A 20,684-nucleotide genomic window follows, 5' to 3' on the forward strand; every position below is an offset into this window, starting at 1 on the left:
TTAGGAGGGGGAGACTTCAGTTCATAAACATCTTTATTCAATTGCATTTTTTACAATAATCAAATCATGTTATTTTATGGAATTGGAATGTTGACCTACATGGACCTAAAGTTGCATATTATTCTTTTGTCATATGAAATGAAACCTTCAGTTTTTTAAGCCTTTGGTATTTATAGGGTAGTTACAGTTTAGGTTTGTTTTTTTCCCTTCCATAAATATGAATTCCATTGTGAATCAATGAAAACAGAGGTTTCTAAAATAAAATGTATGTTGCCATTACAAAAGAAAGAAAGAGAGAGAAGAAGAAAAGAAAGAAAAAAAAAGCAGAAGAAACCTTAAAGGGATTTGTTTGCTTAAATAGACCTATTATATAATATTTTAAAAATTCCTGTGAATTGAGGTAAAAATATCAAAGTTAAGAAAAATACTTTATAATTGAGGCATTATTTTTCCAGGAAGCTTTTCAAATTGGAATATACTGGGCAAATACAAACACTGTGCACAAGTCAGTAGCAATTAAACTGGTTCATAACCTGACATCTCCGAAGTGGAAAGATGGAGGTAACGGCGAGGTCGTGTCGTTGGACGAGGAAGGGTTTGTTGACGCTGAAATAAGACTTGGTGCTTTCCCAGGGCATCAGAAGGTAAGATCAAAGTCTGTGTGGCTCGGGGGAAATAGCGTGCCATCCCCTCAAACCTGTTTAAAACGAACCAACCCTTTTCTTTTTAAATCTCTTTTTGGTATTACTTGTTTTAGACAATTTATAGCAGTGAAACCCGTGATTTCTTAGACTTCTCTTTTTTTTCCCTGTACCAGTGATAAAAGCTGTGTCACATAATTTATCCAATAACTGCTCTAGTTCAGAACACTCAGCAGTCACTTGATTTATTGTATAGGGCGGGGGGAGGGGGGATGAACTTATTCACAAAGACCCACAAAGTGTACTTGGCCTCGTTCTTTCAGAGGAGGAAGGAGAGTGGCCGGCACTCTGAGCACTGAGGGAAAGGACAGAGGCTCCTGCGGCGCAGGTTATGTTCCCTGGCAGAATGACGCAGATCCATTCTGGTTTTCCCATAGAACCAGTTATGAGAGGGCATTGTGTCCTTGAACAGGGGACGGGTACCCATGTTTTTAAAGATATGAATACAAAAAACAGACTTAATTGGTTATTAATTAAATACAAATGTGTACTTTTCAGCATAAATCTTTTCTAAAGTCTATGAAAACCAATTAAGCTGAATCATACAGTGACAAATCTATCATACTGTACCATTTAGAGGTCTCATGCTCTCCTTCATAACATCTTCATTCTTAGCTGTCCCAAGTCAGAAAAAGAAGGCACACTTCCTCAAAGGAGTGTAAGTCAGAATGACCTTTCTGTGGGGGGAGTTAGATTTTGGCAGGCATCCTTGAACAGCCTCTTGAGAAAAGTTAGGGTCACTTGGTGACTTTTTAAAAAATAAATTTCTCTGATACAAAGAAGTTGGTTTCTCTTCAATAGTCAAGGCTGGTATCCATTTCCTCAGAGTTGTCTGGGCAACACATGTTTATGCTCTGCCAGCCAAAATACTGTAACATGGGTGTAAATGGCAAAGCGCTGTATGCACAAATCGCCCAAAGTTGAATAGTTGTAAGTTGAGAACTACCATCAAAACCTGGAAAAAGTGAAAAAGTGTTATGATATACAGTCAAACACCCAGTATCTCCAGCCCCTCACAACACAGCCATAGTGCGTGCTGAATACATGTTTGTGAATGAATGAATGGAGGGACTGTTGGAAAATATATTTTATATATGTATTTCATATATATATTATAAATCTTTTCAGCATAAATCATATATATGTATATAATTATTCTTTAGTAGTGATTCTCAAACTTTTCATTCTCAGGACCCCTTAAAGTTACTGAGGACCTCCCAAAACCTTTTGTTTATGTGGGTTATAGATATTGATATTTATCAATAACCTCTAGAAAGCTCCACTTGTACAATCATGAGAGAATTAGAGTGAAAAAGACAAATAGCATCTCAGTGGTATTGTAAAAATAGTTTTGACCTTTAAACCCCCTAAAAGGATCTCAAAGACACCCCCCCACCATGGGCCCCAGACCACACTTTGAGAACTGCTGTCCTGATAATACCACTTAAAGATACCCACTGGATGGGAATATTTAAGCAAGGAAAAGCTTCTCTGAGCATCCATTCCTCGTATAACATGCTACGGTAAAAGGATGGCATATGTAGTAATAACAGCAGCACCATGGAACCAGACTGCATGGTTTCCAACCCCAACTAGGCCCTCTTTATATTTGTGAACTTGGGCAAGTTGCTTAACCTCTTTATGCCCCATTTTCTTCTTCTCTAAAATGGAGATAAAATTAGCTGCCCCACGTGGGTATTGTGAGAATTCTGGGAGTTAATATGCATGGAGTACATAAAACAAGTAGACCACAAGAAGGACACAGATGAGGGTCAGTCATTATATCGTCTTCATTATCATCAGTGGCAGTAGCATTCTTAAAAGTTCTCAGGACCCCCCTTGGTCTATACTAGGCCTTCAGTGAGACTGCCGCTGCTGTGCACGTGAGCAAGAGGAGGAGAAATGTGTACTTGAATTCTTCATATTGAAAATGATGAGTGGCACCTTTTTGCATATAAGTGCTTTATAAATAAATGTTTCGTGAGGGAATAGGTTAAATAACTTGAAAACAAGTCTCTAGGCCACGACCCCAAAGCAGCTGTAGTAACTAAGTGGTTTGCCAAGGTACCCAGTTGTAGAGTAAATGGGGGCCAGGACGTTTTTGAAACTGAAAGGGGACTGCATTAAATACTCGGGAACAAAAAGCAACATTGGTACCATCCTCGGAAAAGAAATAGATAGTATGGCCCTTTAAAAATAATTGAGAGATTTTTACAAGCCTTATAAGATTTCCAGACTTCTGCTTCCCCCAATTGTCTTGCAGTTGTGTCAGTTCTGCATCTCCTCCATGGTGCAGCAGGGGATACAGATCATTCAGATTGAAGACAAGACTACAATCGTCAATAACACACCATATCAAATATTTTATAAACCACAGCTATCAGCCTCCAAGCCCCATTCTGGAAAGGAGGTAAGTAATTCCTAATGTGATCGGTTTGCCTTACATTTCGGTAAGTTACAATAAATAGGGCCAACCTTTTTTAACCTAGAACATATAAAAAGCTAATGCTGAATATAGGTAAAGAGAAATGCATTTATTTTTGCTTTAATGAAAACCATGGATGTCATGGTCAGTGCTCCCAAGGTAGTTCACGAGCAAAACCACCCTGACACGCAGCCGGATCAGCGCTGCCTGCGCCCCATCTGCGCCAGGCGACGGCGCGCCCTGCCGCCTGTGCCCTGAGCCAGAGCCTCGGCAGCAGGGGCGTGCTCCTGACAGCGTGCTCCCACGTCTCGAGGGAAGGAACATCTGCTTCGCAGGCTGCGGTGCCTGCAGGAGCTGTGGGGGCCGAAGGCCGGGCCCCAACGGAGCCGCGGGCCTGGGCGCCCTGAGCTCCCTGTCCCCGAGGAGAGTAAATGTGAAAATGTACCAGCTCAGTTCTGTTAACTTCTCCACGGCAGAATATGCGGAGAATAAACCCAAGGGGGGTGTTTGATTCAGTTCTTTATACAATGAAAATGAAGTTACATTTAGAGATGAGGGAGAGATATTTTAAAAGCACTTAAAAACAGGGCATCCTAAGTGGTATGCTAGTGAAACTATCACATAGGAAAGGATTACCTTTCTTTACCTTTGTCTACATTTACCATTATCCCTTCCTTTCAGCTCCTAAAATTACATTAGAACAATAAAATAGGATGAAAGTCTTATTCTTCTAATTTTACAATGCATTGCAGTATTTACCAAAAAATGTCAGAATAATAAATTTTTATCTTGGTTCATTCAAGTGTTGTTCACAGGCAGAGGTGACCAGAGGTACCGGGTAGGACACAGAGGTCAGCAGGGTTTGCAGTGCAGGAGGGGCTTTGACAAGAGACTCCACCTGTGTCCTGATAACTCTGCTTCTCCCCACCCGGGTGTCCTGAAACGCCACGTCAGGGCTTTCCACACTGACATTTCCTCATCTGAAAATGGCCGTAATTTTGTGTTCTTTGTGGGGTTTTGTGAAGATTAAATGAGGTAGTATTCATAGAAAGGCGAGGCATTCTGAGAGCACAGCCAGCAGCGGCGGCGGCAGCACCGCAGTGAACTTCCCAGCTGCCTTGGCCTCCTGGGGAGAGGGGGCTGGCCCAGCCTCTTCCCCGGAGCTAAGGGGCGTCCCCTTCCTCAAGCCCTGACCCAGCTTCCGGCGGGTGTAGGGATTTTTTCAAGACACATTAATCCCTAGCCTCTCAGGGAGGTGATGTGGCACAGTGTAGAAAACACCAAGCAAGAATCAGGAAGCCAGAAGCTGGGCCTCTGGCTGGCCTTTGCCTCTCACTGGTTTTGTTACCGGTGGAAAACGAGTTATTGCAGAATCACAAGGAAAAGAACTTCCTGAGGCCTGCATGGGAGGATGGGGTTCCATGGTAAACTTTGCTGATGATGTAAAATTAAGGGGCTCCCCCTCCTGACTTCCCAAAGTCCCATCTCCATCTGTCTTGCCTGGAAGAGGTCCAGTCTTGTCTTCAGCAAGGCCAAAGCAAAAGCCGGTGTCCCGAGTTTCTGCTCCCTGTTGCAGTCCGGCCAGTCCAGCATCCTGCCGGCTGAGCGTGGGTTTCCAGCTGCAGTCCGTCGCTGTGCTGCGGGATTCAGGCTCCCTCCTGGAGTCTGCGTGTGGGATACCATGCACGTGTTAGGGCCACATGGCTGTGGAGAGTGAACGTGTGAGTGCGGTTCACCTGTGTGTGTGTGTGGGGGGGGTGTTGTGTGAGCAAGAGAGAGAGACAGAGACAGAGAGAGAGACAGAGAGAGACTGCTTCTTTGTTCCCCTGGCATTATATTAGTTTGGGCGTGGGATGGACCAGGTGTTTTTTCGAAATGACCAATCAATTTCCCGGGCTTTCTCGGGCTTTGGAGGGGTCCACACCCCATAGTCAGATTGACAGGCCTCTGCGGCCCACACTTGCCCCCCACACCTCCCCACAGTGTACTGGAGCGGGGAGGGAGAAGTGCTGTCTCCTTGGCAGAGCACAATTCTGCACTCCCCTGGAGTATGAAACGCTGTGGCTTCCTGGTGGAGCAAATAGGTGTATGCTCCTCGGTTTATTAAGCTCAGTGTCTAGTTCCCTTTGCTCCCCTTTTCTTATTATAACCAGCTAAACACCAAAGGTAACAGTTTTGTGATTTTGGACAAGTCATCGGCTCGCCGGAAAGCAGCTGTCCTCACTGTGGAACAGGAGGATCAAATAAATTCTCTCAAGGTCCTTTTTTAAAATTTTTTACTCTGGAATGTAAAGCTCTTTAATTACAGTTGACATACAATATTATATTAGTTTCAGGTGTACAACGCAGATTTGACATTTATATACCTTACAAAGCAATCACCATGAGAAGTCTAGTAACCATCTGTCACCATACAAAGTTATTGTGATACTATTGGCTATATTGCCTATGCTGTACCTTACATCCTGTGACATATTTATGTGATAAATTTGTGCCTCTGAATACTCTTCACCTTTTTGCGCACCCCCCCCCCCACCCGATCACCCAACACTCTGGCAGCTATTCAGTTTGTACTTTGTATTTATGAGCCTGTTGGTTTTGTTTTGTTTGTTCATTCCTTTAGTTTTCTTACCCCTGTGCATCATTGGGATTGTAAATTGGTGCAGCCGCTATGGAAAACAGTATGGAGTTTCTCCAGAAAAATTAAAAATAGAATTCTCAATGTCCTCTTTAAGTTTAAAATTCTGAAACTCTCAACTGAGCCAGAAGCCATGGGAAATTCCACCTGAGGGTTGGGATCAGAGTTTCCTCCTCCTCAAGATCAACCTTCACCAAAATGTGTCGTCTGAGCTCCCAGGTCTCTGCTCTGTGTCCCACTCAGGCCTCCTCGTGCGAGTGCCCTGGCCCGCAGCGCTCTACACTCTGAGTTCCTCCGCGCTGCCCGAGAAAACTCCCCGCCAGCACGTGGCAGCTGCACCCTACGGCATCTGGATTCTGCAATAGTTAGGACGTGCTGAGACCTTTGCATCACCTTTTAAATCACCCCAGCTCTGCCATGTTTCTTTCCACCTAGAAAAGCAGCTCCTACTCCCACTGCTTGTAATTGTCTCACTAGGGCTTTGTTGTGGGAACAGGATTTTTAATATTCCCATGTCCCTCCTGCCTGCCCCCCGCCCCCCGCCCCCGCGAATACATGGTTGTGGCTTCTTAGAAGCTGTGCTTGGAAATGCTTCACTTTTCTATATTATTGTAGTAAATGTGCTCTCTCTGCCCTGTTCTTTCTTTTTTCAGTATTTTCATGTTCCAGACAGTGTTACTTTCAGCATCTGCCCAGGTGGCGAACAGCCTGCTGTGAACTCCAGCTCCCTTCCTTGCTGGGACCTACTGCCTGACATCAGTCCATCAGCGCTGGATGCATCTCTGCTTCAGAAACAGATCTCGCTGGCCTTTTCTCCTGCCGCAGGTGCCAACAGCTCACAGAGCTGGAGCCTGCCGGCTGTCATTCGGCAGGAGTTTCCCCGGCAGAGTGTGGCAGTGCCGTTGGGCAGTTGTAGGGAAGATGGCTTCTGCACCAGGTATCATACAATATACGTGAATGTCCTGCTTTGCTTGTCACCTCAGCTGTCCATCAAGGTGCCAAGAGACAGGAGAATAACTGCAATGCCTACCATGTGTATAACTAAATTTCCTTTTATTTTTTAATGGCTTCTAGACACTGTGTACAACAAGGCAAATGTTATGATGACATGAGATTTTTCCCTTATGCGGCTTCTCCTGGGGGAAGATGATGATGTAACAGCGATACCCTGTAATGAAAAGATCCCCTTCTTTTATGACTTCTTAGCCCCTGTCGAATCATAAGAAATAAGGGTTAAAATATGAGAGAGTAGAGTTGGAAAACATTTTTATTTTCCCATATTTTATTTCAAAATGGAATTTTTCTCAAAAAGCCATTAAGAGAGATAACTTAGATAAACACAAGTCACAGAAGACTCTGTTCTGTGGTTGTTCTTGCACGCAAGTTACCAATTATACAAATAACAACCACAGAATCAAGCCAGGGACATGTAATGGTTTGTTCATACTGGACTTTTATTCTGTGGTTGTTTTGCATGCAATATGTCCTTTCTGTAGCTGTCAGGAATAACTTATTTATGCTATGTGTAAAAAGTATGGAAGAAAACATATTGGGACGTTATGAGAGGTACCTTATTCTCATGATCACGAATTTATAGATTTTATTTGAGATTTGAGCCATCCTAACTTTGTAATATATACATATTTCTAGTCGTAATATTTTGAGAGATAACTTTTTAATGCACATTATTAAGGCCCTGTTCCCTACACATATCCCTTCTGCTTTCACAACATTCACAAATATCCCTGATTTTATGAACACTTTCATCCCTAACTGGACAGGAATGGTTATCCTTATATTCTGATTGGAGAAGCTAAGTGTGGTAGGTTTAAGGAAGCATTTTTTAAAGTGATGTGAACCTATGTCTAGAAAACAAAGCTTATTTTTAAAATTGAAGACAAAATTGTAAGTTTTTATTTGAAATTGTTTAAAATCCTAAGAATTTTAAGACATCATTTTATTGAAATAACTTAATTTCATTCTTAAATATTAAGTAAGATGTTAGATTAAAAATCCCATGTGTTCATTCTGGCCCCCGACTGTCCTGGCCACCAAAAAGAAAATTCCCAAAGTTGGCTTCCCCAGCTCTTTCAAATTTAGACTCGGAAAAGAACCTTGGTGTTGGTCCAAGGACTGCGCTCTGAAAGTGAATTCACTTCCTGCCGCCCCATCTCCTCCTTTCTCCTCTCCTCAGTCCAGCTGTGCACATTGGAAGGTTTTATTAATGGGATTTCACCAAATGCTGATGGACAAAGATTCTCGTCAGCATTTCAGGCAAATACAGTCTTCAGGAAAGACCCTGACACTGGTGAACAAGATACATAGCGAATGGGAAATGACATGTTTGGCAAATACCTGATTTCTTTGATTAATTTGAACCATCAGTCCATGCAATTTAAACATCAGAGAGGATTTTTTTTCTGCTTTGATATGAAATGTTGTTTGGTAGTTTCTAGGTCTGAATTCAAAAATGTCTGTCACTTATTGTAGAGGGCAGCCTGCGCCCACATAGCAGTTCTTCTAATGCCAAGTGAAACAGTTTGTTCTTGGTAGTCACATGGAGCTCCTGTCAAGTATGCTGACTGTGGAAACTAACAACAAACATTATGAGCCTACCTACCTTTAGGGGGAAAAAAAAAGAGCAAGTACCCAAATTCTCTAGGAGTCCTTCTAAAAGCACAACATCTCCTCCTGGGCCAAAATTTACCAGGCGTGTCTGCGGAACCAGGCACCCTATCTGACAAGTCTAAGGTGCACGTGAACTGAGGGGAAAAGAGCAGGAGGAAAGCGTGGCGCAAGTGACCTGTAATTCTCTCTGAGCTGTAGAGGTTATGGGGATTTTTTCTTTTAGATAATTTTTCACATTGAAAAAGAAAAGTTTATGATAAATGTATGTTAGCGTGTGTTCAGGAAACAAAACCAGTAACCCTATAATTAATATGTGGCAGTTAATATATAAGGAGATGGCCTTCCTTCTCTAGAAACCACACCCTCTGGTTTATGAAACAGAAGGTATTATGGAGTTCTGAATATTGCAAGTCTAAATAAACGTGTCAGGAGAGAAGGCATTTCTTTCTAAACTCTTTCTGTCATTTGGGTTGATTCTGTTCTAGGGCTGTTGCACTGACATATCAAGAACACTTGGGAGTGACTTACTTAACCCTCTCCGAAGACCCTAGTCCTCGAATAATTTTCCACAACAGATGTCCAGTAACAGTACTTATTAAGGAAAATATTAAAGGTATGTTTTATAACATTGAATTTAAATAATACAAACCCTGTATTTTTTTCTGGAGGTTTTTCCTGAGTAGTTGCCTGTGATCCCATGAGGACTATTTAAACAAAAGTGTTATTAATCCCTCGTGAAGTTTTTCTTGCTACACTATGTTTAACATCCCAAAGTCTTTGTCGTCAAGACCTTAAGTCTACATATGCCTTTTTCTTAGATATTCCAAAGTTTGAGGTTTACTGCCGAAAAGTTCCTGCTGAGTGTTCAGTCCACCACGAGCTTTATCATCAGATTTCCAGTTATCCAGACTGCAAGACCAAAGACCTGCTTCCCAGCCTCCTGCTGAGAGTAGAGTTCCTGGGTGAAACAGCGGCCGAGTGGGGCGATGCCATCGACGTCAACAGCCCGGGCACGCAGGTGAGTGCGCTGCACCGCTTCCTGCCAGGGCCAAAGGAAGGGTCCCTTTTCTGAGGTTTCGATGGTTGGCTATTTTTAAGCATAGTTTTCTGAATGCTGGACTTCTTGTTGCTGTGTAAGGGCCTGTGTGTACCCATTTTTACATCCTCTTGTTAGAAATTCTCAAATGCAAGTATGTATCTCTAGAATATACTATACAACTGTTTACCAGAGAGGAACACTTGATAAAAGCAAGCCCACCTTGGTCTACTACAAGGTCAAAACGAAATAAAATTGTTGGACTTCTCTACATAAAAGGTAGTCCCACTGGCCAGATTTTAAGACAATTGTAATGCTAACCCTTGTTTAATCCCCCCTTTTAAAACTTTACCGATCTTAAAATATACATTTTGTCCTAGGAGTACATAAAACTTTGCAAGTGTTAAGTGCAGTCTTAAAATCCTGCACAGATAAAATGTTTTAATTTGTCTCTGGCTTATTCTGGATTATTAGTGGTGCTCTTTTTATTGAAAATGGAACATGAAACAAGCATTTCATTTCTACTGTACTTAAAATGTGCCATTTTTTAAGGCCCTGGCCAGGTAGCTCAGATGGTTAGAGCATCATGCCTATATACCAGGGTTGTGGGTTTGATTCCTAGTCAGGGCACCTACAGATGAACCAGTGAGTATATAAATAAGTAGAACAACAAGTCAGTGTTTCTCTCTCTCTCTCTCTCATCAATCAATACATAAAGTTTTAATTGCCATTTCTAACATGTAGTGGCATTAAATGCACTCGCCATGTCGCACCACCATCCCCACTACCCTGGCACCCTAACCCAAAGCTCTGTGCCTGTTAAGCAACTCCCTGTTTCCCCTCCATTCAACCTCTGGTAGCCTGTATTGTGCTCTCTGTCTCTGAATTTGCCTATTCTAGGCACCTCATAAAAGTGGAATCAAACAATGCTTGTCCTTTTGTGTCTGGCTTATTTCACTTGGCATAATATTTTCAAGGTTTATCCATAACATGTGTCAGAACTTTATTCCATTCTGTGGCCAAATAATATTGTGCTGTACTTTTTTAATGTTCTTTACATCTATTAGTTTATTTGATCTTCACAATAAGCTTTTGAAGTAGGCCCCATTGTAATGGTTACAAAATACATATTAAAGTTATAACTGTATGTACAGTAATAATGATGATTACCATTTAATAATCACTAACTGTATGCCAGGCATTGGGCGAAGCACTTTACATTCATTCTTTTTTTGAAATTGGGGTGACATTGGTTAATAAAATTATATAGCTTTCAGGTGTACAAGTCTGTAATACATCCTCTGTACATTATTGCTTGTTCACCACCCCAAGTCAAGTCTCCTTTCATCACCATTTTCCTCCTTCTATCCTCTTTTACCTCCCCCAGCTCCCTTTCCTTCTGATAATCGCCATACTGTTACCTGTGCCTATGAGGTTTTTGGGGGTTTTTTTTCTTAATCCCTTCACATTTAGGACACAGTCCCCCAACCTTCCTCCCCTCTGACAGCTGTCAGTCTCTTCTGTGTATCTATGGATCTGTTTCTATTTTGTTTGTTAATTTTTTTGTTCATTAGATTCCATATATAAGTGAAATCATATGGTACTTTCACTTAGCATAATAGTCTCCAGGTTCATCCAAGCTGTTGCAAAAGTAAGAGTTCTTTCTTTTTTCACAGTTGAGTAGTATTCCATTGTGTAAATGCACCATGGCTTTTTCTTTTCTTTTTTGTTATTGTTGCAGCTGTCCCCCATTTCGCCCCCTTTTCCCCTCTCCAGCAAGCTCCTACCTCCTCCCTCCCCCCAGCCTGCACCACATTGTTGTCTGTATCCATGGGCTATGCATATGTGTGCTCTGGCCAATCTCTTCCAGTCCCCCCCACCCCCTCCCCTCTGAGATCTATCAGTCTGGGCCATGGTTCCATGCCTCCAGTTTTATTTTGTTCATTAGATTCCACATATGAGTGAGATCATATGGTATTTGTCTTCCTCTGACTGGCTTATTTCACTTAGCCTAGTCTTCTCCAGGTCAATCCATGCTATCACAAAGTGTAAGATTTCCTTCTTTTTTAAGGCTGCGTAGAATTCCATTATGTAAATGTACCACAGCTTTTTTATCCACTTGTCAGCTGATGGACACTTGGGCTGCTTCCAAATCTTGACTATTATAAATAATGCTACAGTGAACATAGGGGTGCATATATTCTTTCAAATCAGTGTTTTGGATTTCTTTGGATATATTCCCAGAAGTGGGATTGCTGGATCTTAAGGCAGTTCCATTATTAATTTTTTTGAAGTATCTCCATACACTTTCCACAGTGGCTGCACCAATCTGCATTCCCACCAACAATACATAAGGGTGCCCTTTTCACCCCATCCTCTCGAACATTTGTTTTATTGATGATAGCCATTCTGATAGGTGTGAGATGTTCTCTCATTATGGTTTTAATTGCATCTCTCTGATGATTAATGACATTGAACATGTTTTCATATATCTATTGACCATCTGTAGGTCCTCTTTGGAGAAGTGTGTGTTCAGGTCCTTTGCCCATTTTTTTAATTGAATTGTTTATCTTCCTGGTGTTGAGCTGTCTAAGTTCTTTATAAATTGTGGATATTAACCCATTATCAGATGTATCATTGGTGGGTTGTCTTTTCATTTTGTTGATGGTTTCCTCTGCTGTGCAAAAACTCCATAGTTTGATGTTATCCCATTTGTTTATTCTTTTATTTCTCTTACCTGAGGAGTTATATCAAAAAATATATTACTTCAAGAAATATCCCAGATTTTACTGCCTATGTTTTCTTCTAATATTTTCATGGTTTTGAGCCAAGCATTTAAGACTTTAATCCATGTTGAGTTTATTCTTATGTGTGGTTTAAGAAGGTGGTTTAGTTTCTTTCTTTTTTTTTTCCTTTTTCTTTCTTTCTTTTTTTTTTTTCATATCTGTCCATTTATTCTGAACACTTTATTGAATAGACTCTCTTTACCTTATTGTATGTTCTGGCCTCCTTTGTCAAACATTAACTGATTAAAAGATGTGGGTTTATTTCTGGTTTCTCTATTCTGTCCCATTGTTCTATGTGTCTGTTTTTATACCAGTACCATGCTGTTTTGATTACTATGACCTTGTAGTATAGTTTAGTGTCAAGTAGTATGATCCTTCCAACTTTGTTTTTCTTCCTCATTAATACTGTGGCTATTCAGGTTCTTCTGTGGTTCTACATAGATTTTTGAAATATTTGTCCTAGTGCTGTGAAATACAGCATTGATATCTTCACAGGAATTGTGTTGAATCTATAGATTGCTTTGGGTAGCATGGACATTTTAATGATTTTAATTCTTCCTATCCATGAACATGGTATATTATTCCACTTATTTGCACCTTCTTCAATTTATTTTTTAAGTATCTTTTCTGAGTACAAGTCTTTTACATCCTTGGTTAAGTTTATTCCTAGGTATTTTATTTCTTTTGATGCAATTGTAAATGGGATTGGTTCTTAGTTTTTCTTTCTGATAGTTCATTGTTGACCTGTAAAAATGCAAATGATTTCTGGATTCTTTTGTGTGTGTGCCCTGCTACTTTACTGAATTCATTTATCAGTTCTAGCAGTTTTTTGGTGGAATCTTTATGGTTCTCTATATACAGTATCATGTCATCTGCAAATAATGACAGTTTTACTTCTTCCTTTCCAATTTGGATGCCTTTTATTTTTTCTTCTTGTCTGACTGCTGTGACTAGGACTTCCAGTACTATGTTGAATAAGAGTGGTTAAAGCAGATATCCCTGTGTTGTTCCAGATCTTAAGGGAAATGCTTGTAGTTTATGCCCATTGTGTATGATGTTGGCAGTGGGTTTGTCATATATGGCTTTTATTATGATGAGATATGTTCTCTCTATTTGCACTTTGCTGAGAGTTTTTATCATAAATGGGTGCTGAATTTTATCAGATGCTTTTTTGTATCTATTGATACAAGTATGTGATTATTATCCTTCATTTTGTTTATGTGGTGTATCATGTTTATTGATTTGCAGGTATTATATCAACCTTGCATCCCTGGATTAATCCCACTTGATTTTGGTGTATGATCTTTTTAATGTATTACTGGATCTGGTTTGCTAATATTTTTTTGAGGATTTTAGCATCTATGTTCATCAGGGATATTGGCCTATAATTTTCTTTCTTTGTAGTGTCTTCGTCTGTGGTTTTGGAATTAGGATAACGCTGGCCTCGTAAAATGAGTTTGGGAGTCTTCCCTCCTCTTTAATTATTTGGAATAGTTTGAGAAGGAGAGGAGTTACCTCTTATTTGAATATTGGGTAAAATTCACCTGTGAAGCCATCCCATCCAGGGCTTTTGTTTTTCGGGAGTTCTTTTAATTACTGCTTCAATTTCATTAGTTGTAATCTGGCTATTCAGATTTTCCGATTCTTCCTCATTCAGTTTTGGTAGATTATATGTTTTTAGAAATGTAACCCTTTCATCCAGGTTGTCCAGTTTGTCATCATACAGTTATTTTTAATATTTTCTTACAATCCTTTGTATTTTTTAGTGTTGGTTGTTACTTCCACTCCTTAATTTCTGATTGCATTATTTGGGTCCTCTCTCTGTTTTTCTTGATGAGTATGGTTAAAGGTTTGTCAATCTTTTCTGTCTTTCCAAAGAACCAGGTGTTGGTTTCATTGATATTTTACATTGCTTTTTAGACTATAAAAAAGTTTTGTTTATTCCTTCTCTGATCTTTATTATTTCCTTTCTTCTGTTCACTTTGGGCTTTGTTAGTTCATTTTCAGTTTCCTTTAAGTGTAAAGTTAGAAAGTCTATTTGAGATTTTTCTTTTTCTGAGATTGTCCTGTAATGCTATGAATTTCCCCTTAGGACTGCTTTTGCTATGTCTCATAGATTTGGGATTTTTGTTTTCTTATTTTCATTTGCTTCAAGATATCTCCTGAGTTCTTTCTTGATCTCATTGTTAACCCATTCATTGTTTAGTAACATGTTATTTAGCCTCCATGTCTTTGTGTGTTTTTTAGTTTTTTTCTTGTGATTGATTTCTAGTTTCATGTCATTATGGTCAGAGAAGATGCTTGATATGATATCAGATCTTCTTAAATTTATTGAGACTTTTTTTGTATCCTAACATGTGGTCTAGCCTAGAAAAATATTCCATGTGCATTTGAAAAGAACGTATATTCCACTGCTTTGGGATGAAATGCTCTGAAGATATCAGTTAAATCCATCTGATCTAGTATGTGACAGCCACCATTTCTTTGTTGATTTTCTGTCTAGAACATCTAACCATTGATTTCAAAGGGGTGGTAAAATCCCCTACTATGGTGACTGTATTACTGTCAATCTCTCCCTTTATGTCCATCAAGATTTGCTTTACATATTTAGGTGCTGGCCACTGGGTATTTTGGTTCTGGGTCATTTGGGGGTCAGGGGACTCTGGTGCAGGCCATTGTCAGCCACTGCCTCTGACTGGTCCTGGATAACCTGTTTAGAGCTACAAGCGATCCACAGTTTTTTCCTGCCTCTGCTGGGCCTGGGTATGGCAGGAAGGGCCTACCTGTATACCAAGGCCAGTTTTTACCAGCACCAGGCTTGAATGCAGGTGAGCAAAAGTCTTAAGGCACCCTGAGATCTGCTTCCACCTGCCTCCGCTTGCCAACTGCCTTTTAGGTTCAGTCACTAAAAGAGCCTCTGGTAGTGCTTGAATTGCATGAGGTTGGTTCTAGGTAAGTTACCAAGTAGGGACAAGTGGTGTTCACCAGACTGATACAGGTTCAAACTCAGTGCCAGTGCTGGATCTGAAGTCACTCAGCAGATGTCCCACATATACCAAGTCTAGCTGCCATCTGCTAGGCGCTCACACACCTTTACATTATAGCAGAGTCGCAGAGAGTCATCAAGGTGAGGCCAGCAGAGCTTATCGGGCCCCAAAAGTCCAAGAGGCTGTGTGAAGGGAGGGATCTGCAGCAGTCAGGCATGCAAGGGAAAAATGGCCCATCCTAGAGCTGCACAATTCAGTCTATATCCAGATTTTGTCCAGAGCCCCATCTCAGGAGGATGGGACCACTGCGAGTCAGGAGGATGGAGCCAGTGGATCTCCCATTGCAGGGAGGTGTCGGTCAGGTTTGAGTAAAGACAGGCAGACTGGCCCCAGCCCCAGAGCACACAGCTCAGTCTGTCTTGGATTCTTCCCAGTCCTCAGCAGAGCAGAGCCACCAGGTGTGGAGAGGGTAGTGTTAGCAGATCTCCCTTGCTTGGGGGGCACTCCCTTGCTTGGGAGGTTCACGGGAAAGCAGAGGGAATGGCCACTGCCCCAAAGCCATGCATAGAAGTCACTGACACCTCCTGAGTCTGCTTGGACCTCTACACTTCAGACTAGGGCATGAGCTTCACGGGGTGGGTTGAGAGGGAGTCTAGAGGGTGGGGCTATTGCATTCCCCCCGGCTGATGCCTTATGGAAGAGGGTGTACCACCCAAGAAAGATGGCATCTGCAGTGTGGGAGAATGGCTTAGCATAGAGATCCTGGTGGCTGTCCCTTCAGCTTGGTCCCCAGAGCCACCAACTCCAGTCATTCCTCATGTGACTCTAGTCCACTCTGCCTTTCCTCCTCCGAAGCCCAGGGTGAGTGGCTGCAGACGAGATTTTGTACATTAGCCCTTTACGATGACTCCTGTCTCTATCAGACTCCTGTCTCTCCCTGGTGGACAGAATCCCCCTGGTTTTCACAGGCTGATGTTATGTGGACTCCTCTTCCCAGTTCTGATGCTTTGGGCTGGGGAGCTTGGCTTGGGGTTGAGACCATGCTTCTCAGGGGAACCCCCCTTCCGCCCCCCACCCTCCAAAGGCTGAGATATCCCTCTGGAACCTCAGCTGTTTCCCTGGAGGGTGGGGCCAGGCCTTTTAGTGTCTCCGCCTTTCCTCCTAGTCTTGATGTGTCTTCTGTAAATCCTTGGTTATAAGGCTTCCCTTCAGATAGTCTTCAGTTGGTTATTCAGATTGATTGCTCTACATTTGAGTTGTAATTCCAGCTTGGTCCTGGGAGGAGGTGAGTGTAATATCCACCTTCTGTGCCACCATCTTGGATTCTCCAAAAACCTACATTCATTCTTATCTAACCTTTACAATAGCAGTACAAAATCGGGTTATCGCTTCCACATTACAGAAGTAAATATTGAGACCTCCAGAGTAGCATGGCCTGATGCCCCGCGTACTGCAACAGAAGGGCCTGGGGTTTTACGCATACCTGCCTGGCTCCAGAGCGGCTCTGAACACTGCGCTGCGTCCTTACCTGGGACTCTCTCTCTCCCCTTCTCCCCCAGTCCTGCTGGCACACCCTCATCTCTCGACAGAGTCCCTTCTGCACGCCTGTGACACCTCCCCACCCCCAGGACCTTCTGTGTGCTCATAGAACACATGTGACATTTAATTTCACTCATTACTTGAAATGATTTCCTACCAAGTCAAGATACCTGCCTTATTTGTCCTCAGCCTACAGAGTAGTACCTGTCAGCAGAATGTTAATAAACCACCAAATGAATGAATAAATGGAAAGATGAGGTTACTGGGAGAAAAGAAAAAGAGTAGCCCAGGCCTACCCTTGGGAAACTCCAACATATAATGCAGCAAAAGGGGCTATGAAGGAAGAAACAGAATGGGAGGAGGAAAAGCCAGGCAGGGTGGAAACGTGAACGCCCCTGAGCGAGGAGGTGTACAGCGTCTAAGATGGTGGAAAGAGGGAAGCAAGATACAATTAAATACAAGTTCAGAGTAAATGGAAGTGAGGGACTGGAGGAACAAGTGAAAAGTGTTGTTTTAAGAAGTGTGGCCATGAAGCAAATGAGATCAGAGGGGAGGAAGCTCTTCATATGCTGTAGGAGAAGAAGCAGTCAAGGAGAAGTGGAAAATATGAGCAAGAATTTGCCCAGATAGACAAGGCTCAGGGCCTGTAATCCCACTTGAACAGAAGGGCCTTGTCCTCTTATCTGACAGTGGAAAAGAGGTTGGGAGGGGCACAGGTGTAGGTAGAGCTATTTGGAGGGACAGGCCGGAAAATTGAGTGAATTGCTACTCCGTGGCCTTAAGTTTATTGTAGAGTGTGGGACGAATCTTCTGTAAGAGAGCGAGGGGCCGGGGCGGGGGCCCGGGGAGAGCTGTAGCTGAGGGAACAGCTGAGGGCCGTGGCCAGGGACTGGCGCGAGAAGAGCCAAGCAACCTGGGGGCCACACTCACCTTGGAGACTTGCATTTACAGTGACCCCAAAATACCCAAGGGGGTGATTTCATCCACAGTGCTCATTTGGTGAACAGTGAAAATCTGCTGAATCTGTGCAGCCTCAGGAGATATCCCTGGTCTCATTAATTTATAGAATTAATACTGCCTGCTACTCAAGGGCCCCTGAACTCCCTTGCATCAGTTTGAAGATTTTCAAAACCTTGCTTGTATATGTCTAGGGACTTCTTTGCAATAGGCCTTCTGCCTGCCAAACCTTATTTTGGGGATTCCCATTCACTCTAAATTTCCTCAAACCTTTGTAGTCAGAGATACTTCAAAGCTAAGAGGAGGTACTCTTTCCAACACCCTTATCATCCCTGGTCTGAGGACCCAGCAAAGTGTCATGTTCCCATTAATCTTTTAGGAGCTGTGTGCCATATGTCCTGCAGACCATGGGTTACTTCCTCTTCTGCAGGAAGATTTGTTTCAGACCCTCACCGACATCTCCTCAATAATGCACCAGGGCATATAAATCACCAGGGAGTGAAGGGAGCTGTGTCCTCTGATGAAAGGAAGCAGCTCTGCTGTAGGAGCCGGTTTGTCTTCCCGGAGCCTTTCCTCAGCCATGGTTCTGAGGCACGTGATGTGAATTTCAAAAAGCAGAATTAAAACACCAGAACATCCCCCTTGAGCCGCAAGGAAGAAGAGTCCTCTCACTCTTGTCAGTCATCGGCCCCTTGCCTTGGTCTTGTCAACAGGACAGGGTTATATTGTATAATTACGAAGTGGAATATGGAAGGGAAATGCAGACAGTAACTTCATAGGCACAAAGAAGTATCCTTTGGATTAAGAGGTGTCAGGAAGCATGGAGGGCACAATGTTCTGACTGTGAGATTGGGGTGGGTTCTCTCGCCTGGCTAGAATACTAAACATAGAGCGTCAATTCCCTCACCTCCCCAGCTCCCTTTACAGGCCCCGAAGTGGCCACTGGTGCTCTTATCCAGAATGTGAACATGATCTTCAGAGTCTCAACAAAAAAGTGAAGGCATAAAAAGTAAGCTTGCAGTGACGATTTTGTCGTAATTTTTATCCTATCAGAGAAATAGTTTAGAATCCTGCCATAGTGTATGGGATTTTGATTTCTGACAGTCAGACACATTCTTTTGAAAAATTCAAAACAAAAAAGGTGCAAAGAAAACGTAGTGGTTACCATTCAACTAATACAAACATCACGAAGCATGTTTGTCATTCAGTCAAACAAGTACGTTCTGGTCTCTCATATGAACCACACGTTATAACTTGGGGTGGGACTGAACAAAATACACAACACAGCCCTTGCCCTCAAGGAGGTCACCTGTGGAGGAGATGGAAAAACCAGCAAGTAACCACGCAGGTTGCTGGATTATTGTGGACTTTGGAAGAACTGTGAAAGAGAGGCTCAGCTGTGCAGCAGAGTGACCACAGACTAGTCTGAGACCAGGGAGTGTGGGTCTGGGTCAGAGGCCTTGCCTCTGCGCCTTCCAGGAGGAGCAGGCTCGAGAGTGGGGGTGTTTCCTGGCAGAACGAGCAGCATATGAGGCCTTGGTGCTCAGAGAGGGAGCGGGGTACTCCCGGGCACTGAAAGGCGGCGGGCCCTCGTGCAGGCTTACAGGAGGCGGCGGGGAGGGGAGGCTGGTGCGGCACTCAGGGCCAGACCCGGCAAGAGGCTGTTTCTTGATCAAGGATTTTGGTTTTTAGCTTAAGAACCATGGGGAGTCATTGAATTGTTTATGAAAAGCAATTTCTGGCCAGTTTGAGTGGAGAAGGATGAGCAGTTTGAACCCCAAAAAGCAAATTAAAATGATCCCTTCGCAGGTGACTTCTTTTCTGAAAATATCCAGTGAATTCTTATGCTGTTGGACTCAGCAGGAGTGTGTAGTGGGGTCCCTGTTTTTCCTGTTTTTTTTTTTTTCTCAAATACCGTGTGGGTGTGGGGGAGGGGGAGAGGACAGTCCTCTGTGTTTGTGTAGCTCTGTACCAGTTACAAAGCCCTTTCATGTCCACGGCCCACACACTTTCATTCATTTATTCCGTCAACTTGTATGAGGACCTGTGACGGGCCCAGGCCCTTTGTCCTGAGCGAGGCATGATTCATATCTGCAAGGACCTAAGTAACTAAATTAATGTCCTAAGATAGAGCCTTTGATCAGCACAAAAATTCTAAAATCAGGCAATAATTTTCATGTTTTGGGTTTTTTTTTTTCCAACTGATAAGAAGGTTGAGGCTTAAAGAGTAATCAACTAGGTGGTTTGTAACTAAGCAGGATCAGGCTGGAACCTGAACCTGCTCTGATGTGCCCCCGCCCTGTTTTTCCTACACCAAGTGGCAGCCACTGTCTGTCCTTTGGAGTTTTGCCCTGGCTACAGATATGCTACCACCAAGTTCATGAAAGCACAGGTTAGAAGAGGATTCCTAACTTCCCCTTTTACTTACTGCAAGAGCTCCTTCCGTGCCCCTGCACCTCAGAAAAGACCCAGTGGTGCGGCCGTGGCTTATTCCCCCGCAGTGACCGGGAGGAGGCTCGTGCCTGCTGCATCCATTCATCCACCCTTGTCGGGCCCTGTGGAGCGTCAGAGATAGTCCACTTGCCCTTTGACAGCATCGCTACAGTCATTTGAAGGCAGCTTCGACATCTCCTCTCGGTGTTCTCTTCCCCAGGCCAAACATTTTGGTTCCTTGAATCATTCATTCAGTAAATGTGATTTCCAGACCCAGGACCACAGTTACCCTTGTCTGAACACACTCGTGTGCCCCGTGCCCTTTTAAAAACCTGGCAGCCGGAATTACACGCGGCATTCTGAATGCGGTCTCACCGCTGTGACCTCCCCATGCTTCTGTTAATAAGGTAGGAGACTGCGTTAGCTTTTATTAACAAGTTCAGACTCTTATTATTGACCTTGTGGTCAACCATATCCCGCAAGTCTTTATCATATAACTTGCTGTACAGTTGATTTTTTGAACCTAATGGCAGGACTTTATAATAATCCCCAAC

At 42.8% G+C, this 20,684-nt stretch overlaps 1 protein-coding gene across 4 annotated transcripts in view; it reads left to right on the top strand.

Annotated features, from left to right (window-relative positions):
- The window catches only part of VPS13B (vacuolar protein sorting 13 homolog B), a 673,385-nt gene that overhangs the window by 620,264 nt on the left and 32,437 nt on the right, over window positions 1–20,684 (top strand). For all 4 annotated transcript variants that reach the window (XM_054590316.1, XM_054590313.1, XM_054590314.1 and 1 more), the window contains exons 50-54: window positions 456–644; window positions 2,965–3,111; window positions 6,418–6,701; window positions 8,878–9,005; window positions 9,211–9,410. In XM_054590316.1, the coding sequence (XP_054446291.1) occupies window positions 456–644; window positions 2,965–3,111; window positions 6,418–6,701; window positions 8,878–9,005; window positions 9,211–9,410 (948 nt within the window). The remainder of the gene's footprint in view (window positions 1–455; window positions 645–2,964; window positions 3,112–6,417; window positions 6,702–8,877; window positions 9,006–9,210; window positions 9,411–20,684) is intronic.

Source organism: Pteronotus mesoamericanus, unplaced genomic scaffold, assembly GCF_021234165.1.
Source record: "Pteronotus mesoamericanus isolate MK-2021 breed Mesoamerican mustached bat unplaced genomic scaffold, CSHL_Meso_final scaffold_174, whole genome shotgun sequence".
Lineage (NCBI taxonomy): Eukaryota > Metazoa > Chordata > Mammalia > Chiroptera > Mormoopidae > Pteronotus > Pteronotus mesoamericanus.